The 20,158-nt window shown below is 35.6% G+C and overlaps 1 protein-coding gene across 2 annotated transcripts in view; it reads right to left on the reverse strand.

Annotated features, from left to right (window-relative positions):
- LOC145675765 (uncharacterized) overlaps window positions 1-19,775 on the reverse strand; it is a 182,412-nt gene extending 162,637 nt beyond the window's left edge. For both annotated transcript variants that reach the window (XM_081746425.1, XM_081746424.1), the window contains exons 1-4: window positions 19,672-19,775; window positions 9,382-9,508; window positions 8,129-8,271; window positions 1,246-1,328 (exon numbers count right to left, since the gene is read on the reverse strand). In XM_081746425.1, coding sequence (XP_081602551.1) covers window positions 1,246-1,328; window positions 8,129-8,271; window positions 9,382-9,495 — 340 coding nt within the window. In that variant the 5' untranslated portion in view covers window positions 9,496-9,508; window positions 19,672-19,775. The remainder of the gene's footprint in view (window positions 1-1,245; window positions 1,329-8,128; window positions 8,272-9,381; window positions 9,509-19,671) is intronic.
- Window positions 19,776-20,158: the final 383 nt, after the last annotated feature.

Raw genomic sequence — 20,158 nt, forward strand, 5'->3', positions numbered from 1 at the left:
TAAGAGGTACATATGGCGAATAATGATATGAAACCATTCATTGCAAGTCCCACGTTTATCCTCAATGGAGAAAAACTATGCAACTGAATGATACTGCAAGGGTTCGTGAAATCGCGGCAGACTACGAGAAAATTAACCAGGAGATACACATGGACACGCCTAACTGCTACAACTAACATGATCTATCAAAACTCCTAATCGCTGCAACATAAATAAGCACTCTGATTACTAACATTTCTTAACTTTTACAATACTACATGGAGATAAAATGGAGCAATTAAATTAATTGGTATGTCCAGTGTTATCAAATATGTCTAAAATTCATTACTAGAGACAGCCAAAGACAGGCAAATATTAAATATTATACTTTAAACCATGCCTCGTAGGGCAACGAAGGATCTTGATGTTTCACGGTATGTTGAACTGAAATTGCGCGTCTTAAACCGTCATATTTCATAATATTTTGATAAAGTTTTCACGAGTAGTAAAAATCTTAATAATCCTTCATATTTTGTATGTGTCGTATGCCTAAATGGAATTTCTAATTTTGCTGAGTACCTTGCATTAACTTCAAGGTTAAGGACACTTTCCCTCTCCTACGTGGAATGTGGGGTTTCTCTATCAGATCAACAGCTATGAACTGAAACTCATCTCCCAGTTATACCTATTGGTGGAGGGAACTCTACTAGCGAGTAGGAATCTACCAATATCTCCAGTGTTCGCACTGGAGCGTTTTAAGACAAAACTACATACCACTTTTCATATCAAAAGGTATATTTTTACACTTACACTATCATTTTCCACCTCATTGTTTGCACTTAATTTTAATTGAGTGAACACTTGTTTCTTACTTAAATCACTGTCCACCCAAACTTACCAACGTAATTTTAATTTTCAGTGATAAGTACAAGAGAGTTGGCTTTTGTGGTATTTGTTAAGAATACCATAGGGTAAGTATTATTTCAATCAATAACTAGCTTATTGACCCTGTAAGAATCCAAGAATGCTTATTTAGTAAGCAGTAATATATGAAGGACTGCAACTGATTATTCGATGTTGATAGCTACGATTAGAGAGTTTTAAGTGAACTTCACATTGTTTTAGCATCTCAGTGTTTCACACTTGATATCAAGGAGCAACGAGAACAACGAATTATTTTGATAAACATCAGTAGCTTATACAGTATCCATCTCTAATTAAAAATAAATAAATAAAATATAACTGGTATAAAAAAATACTACTTACTTTTCAACAGCAAATTATTGAACATCTCCTTGAAACGGGCGACATTTACAACATCTTTAATAAATGTATGCAACTCAGACGCACTGAAATAGTCAAAATGTAAATCATTGTTAGTAAATTATATTTTCTTTCCACAAAGCAAACGACATCACAACTATATTTAAGGATGCAAGGTGGACATTGGTTCGATCTTCTATTAGACTCTTTATTTAGCTATTCTTTCATCAGTGGCGTCACCAGTAATTCGTTTAAGGAAATGAGTTGACTAGAGGTAGCTCAAGAGTACGTGAGGAATCACTGTTTGGGTTCATTTTTGTATCAATTAATTCAGTTTCAAACTAAGACTCATACATATACAGAACTCGAAAGAATTTCTTCCGACCTAAGGAGTCACAAGAATACAAGTCTAATTTGACACAATGACCTGCGTTTTTGTTCTTAAATTATAGTTCTGGTATAAAAAGTGCAAGATTATCTTAGTTTACACGCTACCCCTCTATGATCACAGGCAACTCAGCCAACTACTCCACCATACATCATTATATTGTAAAACTTTGTCCCATATAGGTTATAGGTAGAGCGTTAATAAAAAGAACGTCCGGAATAGACTCCCACTACTGGCTTTTATTATAAAATTTCCAATATAAAAAGTATTTTTACAAAATACTGTCCAAATAATCTCTCTAAGTATGCAAGGTTTCGTTATAGGTAGTCTTTGACCATAAAGTCGCAGACAGGATCTCTACAGAGCCCCGAAGCAGGCTAAGCAGTGTGGAGTTAGGGACCCTATACTCCGTGGCAAGCAGAGGGATGGTTAAGTGGCCAGCAGAGCCCCGAAGCAGGCTAAGCCAGGAGATAGGACAGGCGTAGTCCCGAGGCAGACTAGATGCCCTGGGGTTAGGTTACTCCTAATGTTCCGTGGCAAACAGTAGGAGGGACATCAGAAAACTGGTACCGAATTGCCGATGCCAGCCAATTTATAGAGGTGGCGCTCTGCTCAGTTGACATCGTCAGCTCCGTGGGAGGGGTCAGAAGCCCGTCGTCTGCAGGTGATAGTAGATCCCTCTGGGTGTGGAATCCTCTTGCTAAACCAAGTGGTGGTGTTTGTAAATACTGGTGTGAAGAGTTGTTTACACACATCACGTGGGACATTACAATATACAGTGTTAGTAGTTCAGAGCAGTTTCTAGTTGTAGCGAAAGTGCTCTATATGTATAAACGCACAGGAAGTGTGTTTGAATTACTTTTAGTTGGGATCATTCAACAACTGGAGCTGAAGCAAACACAAATGTTCATATCGGAGGAGCTGAATATCCTACAAGGCGTCATTTCTCGATTGTGAAAGTCGTTGCAACGGAATGGAAATGTGTCATGACGGTTCTGTAGTGGACACATAAAAGGACAACAAGCACCTAAGACGAACGACATTTAGCCCTAACTACCAGACAACGATGATGACAGCAGAGACCTCACTAGTAATTTTTCCTCTGCCAATGGGATGATTCTCTGCAGGCAAATATGGTAAAGACGGTTACATGCACACGGATTGTATGCGCGAAAATTGTATGTGCATCGCACCTGTGACAAAATACGGTGACGGAGGAAGGAGTTCATACAATGCACAAGCTAGGTTTACAAAATGACTCTTGCTGAATTCTAATTTGCAGAAAATCTGGAACTCACTACAACTCCTCCAACATTCGAAAACGGGACAGGAACGTAGTATCATGGTGTTGGGTGGGATCAAGTTGGGAAATGGTACACTTTAACACAGGGTGTGCAACTTGGAACAGTGGGCGGGCCAATCACAAAGCACTAAATGGCGTCGCGGGCCTCACTGTAGGTATATCATTTTTACGACAATTGAATAATATAGTATTAAATGATGGAACATGTTCATCGTAATTTACACCACAATAACACAAAACAACTGTTATACTGGTAACCAAAATATTTACTCACTAAAGAGGAGCCTAATAATGGATTTAGAACTTCGTCGGTATATCTAGCAATCCTTATACCGAGGGAAATTTCTCCCAAGTACCTGCGCTTGCCAAGTACTTTTCTTCAGGGCGTTACCACGTTTTACACTGTGTGATCGATGGAAAATTTCCAGTTCACTCTTAACAGGTTTCGTAAAAAAGAAAAATTATAATAATTATTGTTTTCGATAACTGTCCAGCGGACAGGAATACAAGGTTAGGTGGGCCGCATATGGTCCGCGGGCCGGATGTTGCACACGGCTGCTCTAACACGTGTTCCTCCCAACCATATCGCCACCTCACTACACCATTATGTATGGCCTCCTAGGAGTGTAATGGATCCTGGCTCTCATTTTATAGATGACAACTTACCCTACAAGAGCTTTGTAACTTTTAATAATAAACCAGAAACGCTGAAATTTCGTCTAGTACAAATATCGACAGGGGGAAATCAACTAAGATACTACGCAATGCCACCAGATTAACAATGTTGCCAAAGCAATTTGTGTGTGTGTGTGTGTGTGTGTCTTGAAATGGTACTTTATCAGACTATAACATACTTCAAATTTTTATGTTAAACGAAAACTTACACCATCCATTTATTACGCAGTGTTACAAATCAGGGACGCCACAGAATCGCAAATAAATTTTGAAGGCCTCTACAACAATAACAACACAAATGAGACGAACACTGCAATGCACATCCAAAGTATTGAAACCAGTATTGAATACTATCACTATGATATGACACATATCGAATTAAAAAAAAAAAAAAAAAAAGTTTTTTCCAAAAGGTTATTTAGAAAAGCTCTTGAAGTAAATATCACATTCAATTACGTAATTGGTTTTCAACAGACGTAAAGATCATAATGCTGTATACAGCAATGATATCTCAAACTGTTATGGAGATATTAAAAACATGGGTAGATTATTATAGTGCTTAAAATGCAGTACTTGAGGGAAATGGTTACAATAATTGTTGCTTTTCTTTGCTTCTATCATATTACAGCAATAGATTTTGGTAGTTATAATTACAATAGTTCTTACATTTTCATTGTTTTAAGCAGTGTTGTAAACTTTGTCGATGTTTATCATATTGCACACCCAGTGGAAGACTGTTACAAGTCAAAAATACACATTTGAAGGAACATGACTTTTAAAGGTTGTTATTCCATCAAAATCACTCCCTGGAATACTGGTATTTCTGCCATCTAGGGGTTAATTTGTTCAGCTATGTTTCTGCGAAAATACCACCAAGTAGAGCTCGCTTCTCTCTGTAAATATTCTCTTCTGAGCGATGATAACTCAAAATTTCCCTTTTTTGAGTTGTAACACCCTTCCATCCGGGGTGCGATATCTCCAGAGCGGTTTGAGGTATCAAATAGCTGTAAACCGGATTGAACAGAGGATTAAGATAAAATAGTATCTATTCTTAGAACGCTAAATCGATTCTATTATTATTATTATTATTATTTTGTCTATGTATATCAACATTGCAACCAGAAGTTGCACTAGATTTAACAACAAATTTTAATTAAAGTTACTTTAACCCATTAAATCCCGACGTCACCTTCAACTGACACAATTTAATTTTTTTTCTTCTTCTTAATGCTGAAATGAACGCAATTCCGGGTAATTATTCTTTTGCTCGTATTCCTCTATCTTTCTTTTAAGTCTATGAGCGAATTCGAGGAATTACTTTATCTGGTGGCTCTTTTAGTATCGCTACTGTTCAACATGGCGTAGAGCAGTTTGTTTTCTGTGGCTATATGCCAAAATGAATTACCTTACCGCGAGTCAAGAAGGTAAGATTATTTTAACAAGTTATGACATTTAGAGCACGCATAGACTGAGTGTTTATTTTGATATAAAATAATGTTTTTTACTTAAATTTTTCCTACTTTTCTAAGGTATAATTTGAGGTGTCACCTACAGGTGACAACGGGCATTATGTAAACACTTCTAAAGTTTATATGGATTAGCACATTTTACAATAATTGAAACTAGTTTCATTTATCTTTTTTTTTCACTGTCAATATTCGTTGCGAGTCAAATCGATAATCTCTTTGTTCAATTTGATCTCATTTGCATTTTATTGAAGTGTTGTCATCCCCCTTTTCTTTTGCTAACCTTGACAATATTAGTTTACGCTATATTTCCAGGTTTTTATCACCATGACCATTTCCAAATAAAAGTTTTCATGTAATCCGTTTGTAAGGTGTTTACGGGATCTTAATTGAGTTTCCTTTCTATAAATGTTGCAAACTCTGGGAAGTTTTAACTAGATAGAATAATATTAAGTTTTATTTGCAGATATACACATAACAAATAATTTCATTACCTCTTATTTTTTTAGTTTTTTCACATAATTATCGTTCTGTAATGAACGCTTTTTTTTATTTAGATGCTAAATTAAGTTACTGCTTCAGAAGCGTTTCAAATTTTGCCTGAGACATTATTATTCCATTTTTTAATTCTCTTCATATCTATCTTTTTGAGAAAACAACAAAATGGTACGTCACTTCATACTGAGTCTAACCTTTGTTTCTATAACTATTACTTCAGTCTTGAAGTACATGAAATCTTAAGAGGAATTATTGCATTTGGAGGAAGCAGGGCAGCCTAAAACTGAACTTGTAATAATACCATCTGATGATGGTAAAGTTATTGGGGGGGGGGGGGGGGGGGGCAGGGGAGTGGGAACGAAGGTCCTGATGATGTGAACCGATTGCTACCGAAGATGCTGACGGTCAAAGTCAAGATATTTCGTAGAAAAAACAACAGTAATTCGAAGATGTTCAAGCGGATACGGAAACTGAGAGAGATAATGTAATATTACACTAACGCACAAATTTCAAGGTAAGAATGTGCCGAAAAACAAACTATTAAGCTTCCATGCAGAAACGTTAATCCACCAAGACTGAATCGTTCGGTAAAAGACTGAATTCATCATATAAACATAAGAGCTCTCTTCTAAGAAAATGTCACGCTTACGTATAAGTGGGAATCGGATAAAGCAATTTATACTAAAACGATCTGGCGTTGGGGATGAAAACGAAATTTGCAAACGTAGTATTGCAGATAATAATAATACCAGTAGCCTGTTTTGAATACTATTCTCTGACAGTAACATAAGAATTACTATGCAAATGTCTGATGAATACGCACATCAGCGCAATCACCATATCGATTGGACAAAGTGAGAGTTAAAAATGTATCTTGCGATATTGTTACTGAAAGAAACCAAGGTACAGTTCGAAGCATAGAAAATGTTACAAACTCTTGCGCCGTGCTAATTACTTCCGGTATTCTACCCACTCATCCCCCTACTCTACCTCTCCTTGTCTAAAGCGCTGTGTGACGTAATATACTCTTTCCATTCAGACGGAAAAAAACAGGAAACAGTTTACAAGGTTTATTGCTCTAAAACCGTCTCTCAATCGTTTGTTCTGAAATGCCTTTCTTGAGCCTGAATAAAACAAAACGCCACAAAATGTTTCCATCGCTTCATAAACACCCTTATTTGCATTCTTTCCATTCTTCAAAGGCTGCATATGACATCAACCTAGGATGATGCTCCTTGTGAATTCTATGGAAATTGTTAATCATGGCAGCAGGTTTTGTGCTTCTCAAAGTCTGTAATGCGGGCGCAGAGCTCTAAAAACTACTGAAAGAAATAAGTGTTATTCTTTCTTGTCAGTAATTGCAAGCAAATGTTCCAGTTGCCGTCATCTGGGCAGGACAGAAAGATGTACTTGCCCCCTCCCTTGAGTTTGAGAAATATATATTGTTTGATAAAATGTATAGCAATAAAAAAAAAAAAAAAAAAAAAAAAAAATCGATCTCAGCTCGCGCTAAGTAAACTCTGTGGTGGACAAACACCGTGAGCGTGAGTTCTCCCGTTCCTCTCACATTTTCATTCCACCATTTCATTCATTGCTTATCGTCAACGTCTCCTTTATCCTCCCCGTATAACCCTGGGACGGAAAACTTAAAGATTTCATTTCATTTTTTTTTACTAATGAAAAAATAAAACTATTATGTCGGCGGACCCGGGCAAACTCTAAAATGACGGTGCTCTTAACAACAAACCTATATAGTTACGATAGCACATTGCTAGAGCGCTTACGTTTGGATTCAAGAGTCGAAGGTTTGATCCCAAGCCATAACAATTCGTGGACACACACACACACACACACACACAAAGAGAGAGAGAGAGATTCAAATATGGAGACAGAAAGGAATGATTTACATATACAAGTTTAGAATTGGAGAAAAAATGATCGAATAGCATTCGTATTATAATGAAAATTGTGACTTTGTGAAACAGAAGAAGGAAAGGTTCCGAACCGCGAGGATCACATTAGGCAGTTGTTGAATTAAGATGAAGAATTCTTTTTAGAGCATAAGATGATTACGAAGGGAGATAAAGATCTTAAAATCTAAAAAATTAAGAATTAAAAAAAAAACTTTAGCTTCCGAGCCGCGTTTCGAACCACGAACCTTTTAGTTATCGATCTATGACTATCCACTCAGCCACGGACAACTCTACATATCCTGTCACATACTTTTCCTTTACCTACTAGAATGGGATATTCCAAACGTAGACTCGGTGGATGCGCCGTTAAGATGGGACGCAGATCTCTTGTTGTTTAGTTATAGGGTGTCAAATGAACTTCCCCTTGTTCAAGAACATTTTTTAAGTCAGTAAAATGTATTCTTATTGTGTTCATTAAGTTATATTCGATAGAACTTTATGATAAAATAGTGCCAAATACTTTGCGTCGTTGTCTGTTACATGAATGTATAATGTAAGGGATTCCTACTTGGATGGTCTTAGGTTCGAATCCCGACCCTTCTTCAGAAAGTATTATTCAGGATATATTATAAAGTAACATTACCTTTGTGCTGACAACGCAACCAACACGTGAATCATTGCATCTGACAGAACATCACAAGACACAGCATTGTGTAAAGGAGGTAGTTTTCTTTTTCTGAAGTACGAATAGAAACTAATGCAAAATGATAACCAATAGGGCCTTCCCTGAAAGAAATAAGAAACATTCTATAATCATTACTTGTCTATTGAAATTAAAACTAATATAATTTTTATATTTTACAACTGAGACCATAATTTTAGCATTATTTATTATCAGCAATTCGATTGTCGATCAAAATAGGAGGCAAACAAAAATATGTTGGTGCACGGTTGCACATATTCAGAACTATTACGTTACCTATCTTAACATTTTTTTTTAAGTTACTGAAAGTTCACATATCACCTTCTACATGGGAAACAATACTACTTTTAAAAAAATAAACTACAAGAAATGTGAAGAATCTTTTACATTCATACTATATTAAATTTTCATCTTGTGAAATTTAAAAACACAATCACTATGGCTTGAGGAACTGTTGAAATTTGAGGACTAAAATATTATCACAGAAGTATTTACAGGTAATTTTACAGTTAAGGAACCCATACACGCAGACACATGCATGAAGAAATCTGCCAACATACATGAAAAATGATAAAACCACAGGCAAGTTAATCGTGTATGGCCTCGTTCATGCATGTTAAAAGTTTTCAGAATCTTCTGTAAACATGCATGATGGCTTTTCCGTTCTTCATGCATGTTTACCGTGTATGTGCGCGTTCATGCAAGTTGGTTCTTTTATATTTAGGTCCGCCGATCACGACAGCGGAAGAAATCACGTGACTCTTTCCTCCGATTCATTCTTCTAGTAAGTTGGATAGCAAGTTGGTACGTGTGGGGGCAAAAAATCTTCTAACATGCATGATGAAACAAACCTTTCATTCAAGTGTGTGCGTCTATGGCCCGCATTAAATTGAGATCTGAATTATATGAGCTCCCGCCGGTGTTTAGTAATAGTATAAATATTTTTTTTCCAACAAACAAACAAACAAAAAAAAAAAAGATGTTATTACAGAGGATGAGCAAAGTTCTGTCGAGAGGTGATTTTGAAACTTCTCATGAAATACATGGCTGATTTGACATTTTAATTACACCAGAGTTTGTAGGTGATATTGCTCATTTGACGATAATCTCATTTTGTGTACATTTTCCACATACGTTCTCCTATTACAAAACACTTGTGAAGGTGAAGAGGAAATGTAAATCAAAACACATACCTGATCTTTCCACATTTTTGTAAGATCATCTACATGCCGTGAGTAGAAAACATATAAGGAACGATTTAATTTATGTTTATACAAAGAATCATCATTTAACGAAACAAGCCTCATTCTGAGCAGTAACCTAAAAAAGAAGAAAAAGAAATCAATAAGTATTGTTTATTTTGATAACAGCAAATAAGTTTGTATTATATTCAATACACGTGCATATGCGTTCAAATACATGTATAAACTGCACCTTAGTGTAAGAAAAGAAATATTATACATGCGTAGCTATACTTAGTAACATATTTTCCATTGTACACGCTTTGCTTCTTATATACTTAAATCCGATTTAAACTACTCGCTGAGCAAAACAATATGTTATTGTAAAAATTAATAACGTGAAACAGTTTCGCCAACTATCCACTTGACTTCATCAGACACTATCTACAGTACAAGGAGGTAATGGAGAAAATAAGAAGGGCCAATGTAATAGTGAAGAGGAACATAAAGAAGGAAGAGGGGAGCCTTTCAAAGAAAGAGTACAGTGTGTTAGAGAACATGAGTTTGCAACAAGCAAACAAAGGTGGTGTAATTGTCGTTATGGAGAAACAATGGTACAAGGAGATACTGAGTGAACTATGTTATGAAACTTATGGGGTAATTGGTGACAAGTCTATGTGTGAAGATATTCAAGAAAAAGTAGTAATGTCGTTCATAAAAGAAGGGTATAAGAAAGGTCTAAATGAAGGTACGATCCCGATAATTCATAAAGAAAATATTAAACTAAGACCAGTGTTGGATTGCAGAGGCAATATATTTGAATCACTGGAGGAAGAGATAAATAAAGTGGTAGAGGTAATAAAGGAGCAACAAAACAGTAAGATAGTATCTGATGAAGTCAAGTGGATAGTTGGCGAAACTGTCACACGTTATTATTACAATAAACATACTGTTTAGCTCAGCGAGTAGTTAAAATCGGAATTTAGTAACATAGTTGATCAGTTCAACGTTTACAATACTATTTACGTATATGAATAGTAGTTAGTAGTAGATTATAATAAAGATTCCACATTAGGACAACTGTCCTGTCCACTTCAAGAGCAATATATGCCATTTCTATTTTAAAAGTTTCAGAATGGTGGTTTAACTTCCATTCATATGGAACTGCACTGAGAGCGGTGAACACGTCAAGCGAAAAACAATTCTATTGGTTTCTGGTGCTAAGCTATATGTTGATGTATTTACACCCAAAGTTTGTCCTATAATTCCCTCTTGAATGGGACACCTCAACTGATCCGAGAGCTACTTCAGTGACAAAATAAAATGCGCCATTTAGTAACTACAGTCATTTTGTCTTCAATCTATTAACATTTTGAATTAGTTCAATGGTTTCTGACAAGTGATTTGTGGCAAGTCTGTAGATGGCCAGAAAAGAAAATTCTGGAAAACCGACAAATACACTGAAAAACGGCACAGTTTCAGTGCTACTTCGTAAGTTCGTTGATAGTTCCAGCATCAAATTAGGAAAAATTGATACCAAACCCAGAATTTAAGATAATAAAACAAAACCTGCTGTAATATGTAGTACTATTTATTTCGTACTTCTTGCTAAATACTTCCAAGAATCCCGTTGCGGGTTTTCGAGCTATGATGTCATCAACATGGCTGCCGTCAAATACACATGAAACCTTTAAATGCATTTAACTTTTTTCACACAATTAAGCTGAAAAATTCATTTTTATGACAAAATGAAAGAAATAGATTGAAAATTTTGTAGAATTTAACTCGAAAATTTCCTTTAAAATATTTTTTACATAAAACTGCAAAAATTTACTTTTTTCAAAACATGTTTTAAAGTTCTGAGAACTAGTAAATGTTTTTGCATTAATATTGAAGGGCAATGCAGTCACTTTAAAACGACATATATATATATATATAATTTTTATATCACAAGAAACACGAGAGCTATTTGCCTTTATGTTGTGCAGGATGCAGTCTGTAATGTGTGGTTAAGAAGGAAGCATTCTCGTCTGGTTTTGATTTTAAGATCAAAATTCGTTAAAGCTTGATACAACAGTTTCAAATTTCAGTGAATCAATAATATACTAAATATCGAATATAGATACACATATACGAGGCCAACTCCGTTACAAGTACAGATAGAAATAAAATAGAAAAAAAAAAAAAAAAGAGGAAAGCTGTTGAAAATAAGTGGTTTACAATCTAAAAGAGTGAAATTTCTCCATTAGCACCAGCTGTTCGGACTCCACACTAGTAAGACGCTCTATAAAAAAGCAAGATTTTTCATTTCAGTAGGTTGTTCTAACGGAGTGTAAAGGTACACAAAAATGATGCAAGGAACGTGCACATTGTTATGTGAGATAATCTAGCATATCTCGAATCCGTTTCCCAACAATGGTGGGAGAGAAATGACTACTGAACTAGCTACGTTGCTTTCTCATTTAACATTGGGCGCTGTACCAGTGTGGGTCCCAAAGAGCTGGTGTGATTTTAAAAATTCCATTTTAAATTGGAAACCACTTATTTCCAGCAACTTTCCTCTCTTATTTATTCATTTTTGTTTTTTACATACTTACTTATAACGGAATTGACCTATGATTCTGGACTTTTGACAAACCATATATATATATATATATATATATATATATATATATATATATATATATATATATATATATATATATATATACGAGGATTGTTACATACATTTTAAGCTTACCAAGAAATATTAGAACAAAACCATGTAATATCTTTAGGCCGTATTTATTGAACCTTCCTATGACTTTATACCTAATTTGGTATTAATATCGACTTTAATTTTGTTGTTACAGGTCCACAGGTCCAGAAAGAGAGAAGAGTGACCAAATGGAGAAACTAAAAGCGAGAGAAATTACTGGATATCATAATAATAATAATAATAATAATAATAATAATAATAATAATAATAATAATAAGTAAAAAAAAAGCCACAGGAGACAGAGAGAACTCATATTAAACATGATTATATATTGTAAACGCTACTGGCGATGTTACTTCTTAAATAAAAGAAAGAAGCTTTGAAGTAAGATACACGTAAGTTTGAGAAAAAGAACTGGGGACCATATCAAATTTTTTGAAAGTATTTTGAAGAGATACAGGATGCAAATCCTGTAAATACACATAATCTATACACATGTAAATATTTCGAAATAATAATAATGTTAGTGACTTTCACAACAACCTATCATACATTGATTACTAGTAAGGTACCCCGTTAAAATTAAAGAAATGATACCATTCTGCACAGTCACTATTAATATAAAAACCACACAATCATCTAAAAATCATATTTTTGTCGTATGAAAATTTTTACTTTTAGTTGAACTTAATACGATTATCCTCCAAGGCTAAAGATGGCCAAGGTGATGATGATAATGTTAATTAATGAGGTTAAGGTGATGATAATAATGAACGAAAATGGTGCTATGAAGGAAATGGGAGAAAAATGGAAAATCGAAACAAAAAAGCGTTTGTCAAACCCAAAATTCATTTGACGCATGATTGAATCGAACCATGGACTCCATACACTAGAGGTGTGAGCTCCCCCACTACGCCACCGCGCCCTATGGATGACAACAGTACTAAATTATGATTAGAGGGTTAATGGAGTGAAGACAGTGAAAAGGATAAAATATCAAGTAATTTGTGAATAATCACTTTACTACGATGCTTATTTGTAGCAGGTTCCTCAGGTAATGACTATAGAACATGCGAAACAGATAAGCAACCTAGCCGACCGTACATTTGATCTCCAGATATCGACGAGTGCTGAAGAAAATCATTCTGTGGAACATGTAATCATCCATCGCCAAAATTATCAATGAATTCAATAGTGTACCAGGATCTACTCTTAGTACTATGGCTATTGAGACTGAAGTAGAGAAATTTGTTCCCATGGCGGAGTAACTATCCATAAGCCAGACATCATACTGCAGGATAAATAGAGACCTCACAGGTCCACGGAACAGAAAAAAGACGTTTGGAACGACAAATCAAGGTATACTATGTGGCTTTCCGATAGAAAAATGTAGGTTTGGAGGATTCCTGGTGAACGGCATCTATGAGCCTGAGAAATGGCTATAGTGAAATTTAGAGCCGTTCACTAAACTTTAATTTTCGAAGCATTTTACATAGTGATTTTATAATACAGTCAGAAACGCTCGCAGGATTTTTTTCAAGAAGGTCAAAAGACTGACACATACGTTAAGTCGCGAATATATATGTACTTCTATGCACAAAATACTTCTCGTAAAAGAATTATTATTAACGGACATTGCTGAATTTTATTGCCTACAGTAAATATATTAAGTATTGCAGTGGGTAAGTAAGGAAATTTAATATGTTTTGAAATGTATTACAAAGAACCGAACCGCTTTCGAAAATCTAGGAGCAATTGCCCCTGCTGCGGGCGCCATGAATACAATGAATAATAATAATAATAATAATAATAATAATAATAATAATAATAATAATAATAATAATAATAATAATAATAATAAAAACTCATGCGAAAAAAAATTGCTGTAACCACCTCATATTTCCTTATCAGTCTCGCCAAATACACAATATTGGCAGAGTTGCCAATGCAACATCTAGACTTTTCGATAGTTTTTTTTTCCTACGATGTTAGACACAAAACGATAAAATGTCTTTTAAAAAAATCGTTTTCCAAAAGCACGTTGTAATAATTTAACATTTTATACAGTGAGTTCGGAAGATGATTTAAAATGAACAACAACACAAAAGTAGCGGTGTTTCTGGCACTTACAAATCTAGCTTAAAACGAACTAGATTGACGACACTGAAATAAACAGAACGTCAAACTTCTATTGAGGAGATCTACCCGCAAGTAATTGACCCTTCATTTCATGTGCAGCTGGTACTCCTACTCCTCTATAGGTTGATGCAAGAAATATGGATTCAATACAGGGATAAATGTTAAAAAGATTCCGCTAGACGCTGGGAGATCTATCTACTTACAGGAAATGGAAGCAGGTTCTAGAAAAGTATCGATTCAACGCAGGGGAAAAGATGCGGAAAAGAAATTAAAGGAAATTATCAGACATAAACTTACTACATACAAAATTCTCAAGAGTAGACGCTGTCTAGTCTCCCCTCAAGCTTCGACAGTACTTGTAAATGCAACATAAATGTACTAACCTATTCTACTTTACAATCCGTAACGGTAAAGCTGTTTCGCAGATAACACAACTATTGCACTACAATGTACTTGCCCTACACTCTATTACGTGCATACCCACCGTTGTTGACACGTCTGTTCCCTCTGGAAGCACACCGCACGCGTCCATCAGCTTAGTCCGGACTAGATTAAATAGCATTCGTGCACAAGTTGGCACCTGGCACACGTTGGTTTGTCATTTTTGCACTGTAGATTTAATGGTATACGTCCGGATGCTGTATTTATATGCAAATAGTGAAAGAATTCTAATTTATCAACTAATTCCTGATGATCACATTGAAATTTATATATGCAAAGCAAGGTATTGCGATGTTGCACAGCTTAACTATTTTGTATGGCAATAAGAAAATTAGTGATATAATTTCGGATTAATTTTAGATACTGATTAAGAATAGTACGCTATCAAAATGATAACTCTCCAGTCGAAATGAGTTAGTGTATGTGAAAGAGGATTGTGTAGGATATTAAATTCCACCGTATGAGAAAATTTTCACAATGTAGAAAACCAATATGTCATGATAATATTACAAGTGTGAAACCATTACAAATCCTATACTAGTTTGACATGAGTGCATATTAAAGACGACTGTGTGACACTAACTTCAGCTCACTGACGTGGTTGTTTCCTGCGGACGCACCTTGTCGTGCTAGTGTCCTGACTTGGTTAGATAGTATCCTCGCTTGGAGTGACCACCTAGCACAAGCTGGTTTGTTTTTTCTGCACAGTCGTTTTTATGGTATACGTCAAAATGCGTACTTATACCCATAAGGGGAAGTCCTCGTAAAGTGAATCTGAATTAGAAAGCAATATCTACTACTAGAAACAACTTTTAAGGCATTGCGAGTGAATTTCGTGATGAAATTATTGCATATAATAGTATAGCACGTAGTAATTTCCAGGGCAAACCACTTTGCACACATATTATCAATTCATATGCAATAATTTGGGATGCGCCTGAAAATCGTCTTATAGAATCATTTAAAGCAAGGCAAGTGAAAGAAAAACGCTTTTCTAATTTGATGTACTTTTCATAATTAGTCCCAAACTTTCCAATACACGTTCCAGCTGCGCATTGATAAGAAGAAGCGCCCGCTTTAAAAGGGTAAGTGCTGATTTAATGTACAGATTCATACATACATTCAATGCATATATTGTGACCGTCAGCATGGCCACAATGTTACATTTTTGGGCAGACAGCGTATTTCTTTTCTTTCTTTTTTTTTCTTTTTTTTTTAACTTTTATTCATACTACAAAATCATTATTTTATTCACGGAAAAGAAAAGCTTTTTGTCTTGCTTGGTTTTGAATGCTTCCAAGCTGGTGAGAAACTCAGTTCTTTCTTTATTTGCAGGTGTTCTTCCGTCTTTATCACTTCTAACGACAAAACAAAGGACACGTTTTCCCAACGCAACTGTTATCGTCTTGACTGAGTGCTTTGAAACAGCGAACTCCTTTTTTTTATTTCCCTAAAAGATGTTACCAACCTATGGTTTTCGCCACTATGACTGTTTTATATATATTTCTTCATAACTACATTTATTACGGTTGCAAATCTCTTTAGGTATGAAGTTGTTACAGTGTGTGAATGAACACTCGTCGAATGTTGCGTTCCCACGCATTAACGCTTCGTCATCCTTCCTACCGTGGGAACAGTACTTGTAGCTTGTAGAAGTCGCAGACGAAATGACTAAGCCGCACAATTGCCAATGTGCATTCTCTTCCACCGAACTGTTTTATGTAGAACCAGAGGGTGAAAAATCCATTAGTCGTGGAGAGAATCTTCAAGTTTAGCCTGCAACACTTGTTTGGATGTCGCCTTCGAGTTTTGTTCCCACAGAACTGAAACATGTGTTGCCAGCGCTCTTAATTATACCACCATTATATTTGTATTGTGTAGGAATATAAAACTTTGACACTTCTCTTATTAATTTTTACAATGTACTACCAACCCGAGGTATGGTGATCGGGATGTTCCCAAGTGTTCGAAAAAGCGAGGAGTTAGCATTGGTAACCAAAACAAGAAGGAACAAAAACTTTTTTGAGGAGCATTTTTTACCTACATATTAGTACAGGATGATTATGAAGAGTAATTAAGCGTGTGATAAAATCATTATTGCGGTATCAACCGAAGAAGTGAACAAAGTGATGTTCTCGTAACTATCTTCTGGAGTACAGCATTTTCCGAGCCAAGAAGCTTCATCAGGAGTTAGTGTTTCCTCTATCCCCCTACACTCATTGTCCCAACTATGCAGTGAAGGTCTCACATCAGTGCAAATAATAATCATATAGTGCAAGTGATCACAATAACAGAAGGGCTATGTTTCTAGTGTTTTTATATATCATATACATATCCACGTCTATTATGCAATATTAAGTGTTTTATCTTCCACGATTTCATTCATTCAGTTGTGTGTGTAATTTCTTCTATTTGAGCATTCGTGCCATGTGAAGTGAAAATTTTGTGTGTTATTAATATCTTTTATTTTACTCTGTACACACGTATGTCTAAAGGAATATTATCTTCTTCGTCGGAGTTCGTCTAAAGGAATATTATCTTCTTCATTTATGTGTGTGCGAGTCCTTACGAGTAGTCAGCTTGCCAGTCACGTATATGTACATATATGCGTATACTAAAGTTAAGTATAACCAAACCTAAGTCTCGAAATCACTGAAGCTGCTCATGTCAAATCACTTGTTTTATTTTACTATCATCAATTTGCGCCTGGACAGGACATGAGCTCTGACCTGAATTGTTATCAGTTGTTTCTTCAGGGAATGCTCCGGAAGCCAACACCCGAGGGAGACGATAGGTAGCACTATATACGAGGGTCATTCAATATGTAAGTAGACAAAGTCTATATTTTTAACACTAATCAATTTTTTTGTTTCAGGGGTGTTAGCTGGCAACCTTGGGATATGCTCTGATCTGCTGTTTCGTAATTTTATGTCAACATAACTTCAAAAATATCAATTCATCATGGCAAGTCCTCTACAAGATTGCACCTTAGAAGAACAGCACTCAGTTATTAGGTTGTTAGTCGCAGAAGGTGTAAAACCAAGTGAAATTTTTTCTCGAATGTTGAGACAGTACGGTAACAGTTGTATGAACCGTGCGAATGTGTACAAGTGGGTTGATCGGATTAAAAGTGACCGAACAAGGTGATGAACCCCGATGTGGACGTCCAGTGGAAGTTTCTGGTTCTTCGTTGGAATCGAGGATTGACTGACTTATTCGTGATAACAGAAGAATTACTGTTGAAATGATAGCTGAGGAAGTTCAAGTAAGTGTTGGAACTGTTCACAATGTCATTAGGAACATTTTAAAGTACAGAAAAACATGTGCCAGATGGGTTCCCAGACGGTGCAAAGGTGGCTTCGGGGTAAATCGAAAGATTTCTTCGCCAAGGGAATTAGGAAGCTGCAAGAAAGATGGGGCAAATGCATAACTGTAAAGGGTGATTATATTGAAAAATAGCCTTAGTTTTGAAAGATTGAAATAAATCTTTATTGAGCTATAGCAATTTGTCTCTTTACTTATTGAATGCCCCTGAACAATCATATTTGGGGTGTGGATTTGCATTTCTCTGTGAAGATTCATTTCAGGAGGGTTTCAGTACACATATATGATAATAACTATTGTGCAAAAGGCACAAACCAACATGTATATTTTGTTTTAAGCGATATTAAATTGCTTTAATAATTTCTTTGGAATGTTTCTGCCAATCCTCCATGTATATTTCACCTCACAAACTCCTTGAACAGTTCTAAGAAAACTCAGACTTCTCCATGGCGGCGCGTGCTATGGCGGGTTAAAATAAGCGGTCATAAACACGTACTACTAGCCAAGCGGAGGTAACTACTTAACGCAAGGTTACTACATAGTAAATACATTAATGAAATTCAAACATGTTGTGCACGGATTCGGCAATACGGTACGTAGTACTCACAGTATACAAGAAGTATATATATTCAATTTGCTAAATCATGACACGCAACTAAATAGATGTCCGAGAGTTAAGGTTCCACAAATAGCGAATTTACGTTAGCAATGAAAACACATCGGAGTATTATCTATAACAAGGGTGGAAAAAATGGCTATACGAAAGTCATATCCACGACTGTGAAGGAACAAGAGTGGTCAGATGCACCGTTCCTGATATCGAGTTCCAAAAGAGTGGGATGCCACGAGATGGCGAAAGTATCGAGGTGCAGCTGCCAGATCACCTCTTAACGCATCAAGGGTATTTGTGTAAAGTGTGAAGCTATCACGTTATAGTGGTCTTTTTTTTATCCTTGCTGATGCGTATACCCACCATCGCTGACGCGCCTGTTCCATTGGGACTGCTTTGTCGTCGGTTACATAGCATTTGTTTTTTTACTGGCCACCTAGCACAGGTTGCTTTGTTTTCTTTATGCCATACGTCTGGAAGCCATACTTATACGCAAATCGAAATAGAAGTGTAGTTTTATTTAACATTAATTCTGGTTGCCGCCTTGAATTTTGCCTATGCCAAATGAGATATTTTCATGTCGCTCAGCGCAAATCTTTTAGAAGACAATTACTGAAAGAATTATAATTTTTAACAATTATTTCGAGTGGTGAACCAAAAGTAAACCTGCACGCAACTAATTACCCTTGTACCTCGTCCTGTTAATTACTAATTTTGGCCCACAGCTGCTTTTTTTTTTTTTTTTTTTTTTTTTTTTTTTTTTTTTTTTTTGTCTCCGTGTACTGATACCAGTTCGAGCGGTCATTGTAGAGTTCTCCCATATTTTTTCAAGTTATTTCGAATAGTATTCTTAAAGTTAACCTGTACGAAAAGTTCCACTTTATTGTAACCTATTTTCCAAAATCCCACTGCCTTTACACTTTACCATGTTTACACAGTACCTCAAAATTGCATTTTCTTCACACGTGGTATGTCATGAAATTAAATAAGTTTTAGTACTTAAAGAGTAACAGTTTTATAAAAATGTACTTTCAGAGCAATATTTGGAAAATTACTATTAATTGTTGAACTATATCTACAATACTTTTACCTTTCACCGGAGAAAGTCAGTCATAGATATACATGAAAGAACTACCGCCTTTCACTGTTCATACACTCGGGAAATTCCCGTCAATGGCGCTACCTACACTGTTGCCAACTCACCAGTGTGAAATGTAACTAGTTTAGTACTCTAAAGTCGCTAAAAAAGTCGCTATATAATTTTACAAAGGAATGAAAATAATTTAAACATTTTTCATGTACAATGAAAGACTCGAGTATTTTTTTCTTTTAAACATTGACCATCTTGACAAAACCACTGCACTATGCGCTTTCAAGAATACAAAATTAATAAATATAGCATTAAAAGTTTGCAAATACTTAAAATTTTGGATCACTTTTTCCCATTCCTGCTTATAGAGTACGATTATATTTTTTGGAAGGGTTGGGAAATTCATGTTGCTTTCGTATTCGAACAATTCACCGAACTCACCCCACGAAATTTCTGTATAATTTGTATGAAGAACAACCGCAGTTAA

The sequence above is a fragment of the Thermobia domestica genome, chromosome 18, assembly GCF_964235325.1.
Source record: "Thermobia domestica chromosome 18, izTheDome1.hap1.1, whole genome shotgun sequence".
Classification (NCBI taxonomy): domain Eukaryota; kingdom Metazoa; phylum Arthropoda; class Insecta; order Zygentoma; family Lepismatidae; genus Thermobia; species Thermobia domestica.